Source organism: Gadus chalcogrammus, chromosome 8 (assembly GCF_026213295.1).
Source record: "Gadus chalcogrammus isolate NIFS_2021 chromosome 8, NIFS_Gcha_1.0, whole genome shotgun sequence".
Lineage (NCBI taxonomy): Eukaryota > Metazoa > Chordata > Actinopteri > Gadiformes > Gadidae > Gadus > Gadus chalcogrammus.
Window position 1 is genome coordinate 7,039,372 of NC_079419.1, and position 3,830 is coordinate 7,043,201.

General features: G+C 45.1%; 1 protein-coding gene across 1 annotated transcript in view; it reads right to left on the reverse strand.

Annotated features, from left to right (window-relative positions):
• Positions 1 to 1,606: 1,606 nt before the first annotated feature.
• The window catches only part of clul1 (clusterin-like 1 (retinal)), a 6,627-nt gene continuing 4,403 nt past the window's right edge, over positions 1,607 to 3,830 (reverse strand). Inside the window, exons 6-8 of the mRNA XM_056596541.1 lie at positions 3,759 to 3,830; positions 2,397 to 2,629; positions 1,607 to 1,792 (exon numbers count right to left, since the gene is read on the reverse strand). The exon at positions 3,759 to 3,830 is cut by the window's right edge and continues 51 nt beyond it. Coding sequence (XP_056452516.1) covers positions 1,607 to 1,792; positions 2,397 to 2,629; positions 3,759 to 3,830 — 491 coding nt within the window. The remainder of the gene's footprint in view (positions 1,793 to 2,396; positions 2,630 to 3,758) is intronic.

The following is a 3,830-nucleotide window of genomic DNA, read 5'->3' on the forward strand; positions in this document are numbered from 1 at the left end:
CCTAAATGTACATGCCCTTTTACATTTGTCCATGTTATGATTATTACTTTTATGCTGCAAGTTTAGCTCAGGAACAATGGTGTATTCCCTTTTTGCTAGTTAAAGCACAATGAGATGGTTAATTCATTTTGAAATGGTTCATTCTAAATAATATTTAGGTATTTTTATCATCTGCACGTATTATTGAATCGTTATCGAAGCAATTGGATCAATATCAAATCGATAGCTAATCAAGACCTAAAGAATCAAATTGAATTGTGAGGTACCTGGCAATACCCAGCCCTAATGTAGATCATGACTACGATGTCTATACTACTGTCTTTTTGTTTGATTTGCCTCACTTCACAAATCACAAACAATAAAACTATGCTTTCAACATCTGAAATTCTATGCAAATTTATGATTCAAAAATACGATGGGATGATAAGATTCTATTTCGCCGTGATTGCCTGACACAACCCCCCGCCAACCCCCTCCAACTTGGTAATCACTAGTTTACCCCATTAGCAAATTTTGTGGTCTGAATGATGTACAGATTTAATGCTCTTTGGCGGGCAAGGAAGTAAACCTCTTTCTCATTCTCTTATTATCTTTGGAAGGAACAAAAGCTTTGCAGATGCTTTTGGTTGAAAGATGGCTTCATTCATTTATTTTTTTATATGTATGGAAATGGGAAACTCGAAGATGGGCTGTAAAGAACAGGCCCTTTTTTAATGGAGTTTTTATCCCTTACCTGTCCAAAAGAAGGTAATGAGGATTTGCAACGACTCCAGCAGCCATTTTCCTGTTACCCATTTCTTTCCTCTTTTTTCCAACGATCAATGGAGGAGGAGAGGTGGGAAAGTCATTCTCATTTCATTCTTGGTGCCTGGGTGCACTGCTCTGGAGAATCCAATTTGCGCCTACTCCAAATGCAGTAAGTGAGAATTGGGAGATGGACATTTCAGAGAATGGATACTAATACGATTTTGTACAGTGAAAAACGGTTGAATAAAAGTTGTATCTTAATATTTACCCTTAATTGTTTTTCTTTTTGTTTTGAACCATATGATTCACTTAGAATAAATATACCACACTCTTATCTTTCATTTAAAAAAAAGGTATTTTGGATAACATTCTGTTTCACAAGCACAGTTTATTGTGTTTTTCATTACACTCATTGCAAAGAATTACATTCTTTCAAGTCTCTGATGTTTTACATGCAAGAAATGATCGGATTACATCGGGTCATACATTCAACATGAATTTCCGCTAGCGAGTCAGTGACACTACCTGGTACTCTGAAGTCTACCGTCTAGTTTAATACTGCAGTGACGGCTGAGCCATACATCTTCACCCTCGGCGTGACGCCCTATGACTTCTACTCATCCTCGAGCCTGCAAGAAAACACAGCAAGCATCAGCATCAGAACATCAAGTTAAACGTTGCAACAGAATAAAGGGCTCAACATAAGTCTACCAAAATACCAACAAAGAGGGCTAGATACATCCTATAATGCTGAATCAAATTACAATTAGTTTTCCAATAGAAAGTGTACAACGACAGTTCATGAGCCAGTTCTGAGGCTCCATTTATCGAGTGTTCCTCTAGAGACTGCTGGTTGCTCTTACCTGACCATGTCCTTGTACCTGTCCAGGGCCTCTTGGGTGACGTACTGGAGGAAGCCTGGGTCCTGGACCTGGAGCTCCCCGGGGACGGAGAAGGTGAGGGGGGCTGAGTTCAGGACGGTGACCCGGACCTCCGTCTCAGTGGCGTTGCCGTTCTCTTCCCCGCCGTTGCTCTTGGGCAACACCTGGGGAAGGAGTCCGAATCCATGGCCGATGTCGTGGTTGTTAGGATTATTAATGACCCTTTAGTGTACCAATCCACACAAATATTTAAAGATAGGTTTATTGTTTTCGTAATTTGCCTTTATATTACACTGTTTATGAATGTTTCCTTTAACGTACTTGGGGCAGTTATCAACCCTTTACTTTAACTAGACACACTGGCTCATCATACGGCTGTTCCCACTCCCCCCCTAGCATCCAACCAACTGCTCATCCAGCCGCCATCCATCCGCACGTCCAACCACCAACCACCCATTCACTCACTCATCCATCCGTCAACCACCCATTCACTCACTCATCCAACAGCTCATCCAACCACCAACCAACCATTCACTCTTTCATCCACCAGCTCATCCAACCACAAACCACCCATTCACTCATTCATCCACCAGCTCATATAACTACCAACCATCAATACACTCACTCATCTAGCAGCTCATCCAACCACTCATCCACCAGCTCATCCAACCACCAACCACCCATTCACTCACTCCTCCACCAGCTCATCCAACCACCAACCACCCACCCACCCACCCACCCACCCACCCGGCCGGCCCACCCTCTCACCGTGGTGATGCGGAACATGTTCCAGGGGCTGTCTCCGGCGGCGCCGCTGCCTTCCTCCGTCCACTCGGGCGCCACCCAGCTGTACTCGGCGGCCATGTCTCCCAGCCAGCTGAGTGTCTGGTCGGTGTGGCGCTGGACCACGGTAAGGACCTCCTCGTACTGCTCCCTGCAGACCTCCAGCAGCTGGGAGGCCTCCTCCAGCGCCACGTGAAGCTCCCTCACGCTGGGACACTCTGAGGGGGGGAAGGCCAATGCATGAGGAGGAGGAGTCTATCACAAGTGATAAAAAACGTGGCAAGCCACTCAGCAAAATTGTGCGTTTGACAACAACGCGTGGGTCGCACTAACGCTAAACTTTGATGTCAAGTAGGGGGCCACAAAATATCATCCCGCGCGCCTCAATTGGCCCCCGGGCCGCGAGTTTGAGACCCTGATTTAGTCCATCTGTGTGGAACGCACCGCATGAACAGTTTGAGGTGAGTGTTCTGCATCACTCAGGTGGGTGCTCACACACTGGCGGTGGATGGGGTGTCATGTCCTTGTTCCAACTCGTGTCTGAACCAATCTTTCTATTCGGTTCGTGAACACCTTGTAGGGGATGAATCTCGGAAACCCTAAGCCCACAGAAACACCTTCTTTAACACGTACTGATATTCCCCTCAAACTCCCAACTGGGACCAGACTGGAAATAGCTGAGCAAGTAGAGCACTCGACTGCTATGCAGAGGGTTGACGGTTCGAACCCCAACGGGTTACTTGATATGGCAGGAACCACTTCAAAGAAAATCACAGGCTATAGTCTGAACGATGGTTCTCAAATAGGGGTATTTGTACCCCTAGGGGTACTTTGAAGGATTGCATGGGATATTGTATCTGAATCATACTTGAGAGAGTAGTAAGGTCTATGCTTTTCACTAAATCCTAAGTATTTGCAAATCCAATTATATGTTCATGCTCACCAAATATACAATATTTATATTCCTTTACATTTTCTCCCCTCCCAAAATAGTTTTGTGCTGGGAAAAGTGACACACACATCTAGTTATTAAAAAGGAGAGATTTAAGTAAGTGCACACAAATGATTGTATGTGTGTGTTTGTGTGTGTGTTCATGATTGTGTGAGTTTTCCGATGTGATTGTGTGTGTGTTTGTGTTCGTGATTGTGTGTTTCTGATTGTGTGTATGTGTGTGTCTTTGAGTGAGTGTGTGTGTGTTTGGGAAAGAAAAAGTGTGTGTATTTATGATGTGTGTGTGTGTGTGTGTGTGTGTGTGTGTGTGTGTGTGTGTGTGTGTGTGTGTGTGTGTGTGTGTGTGTGTGTGTGTGTGTGTGTGTGTGTGTGTGTGTGTGTGTACTTGTGTTTACCTCTTAGCAGGGGACCCTGGCAGGCCTCACACTGGTGCTGCAGCTGCCAGCACTCGGAGGTCTGTCTGCGCA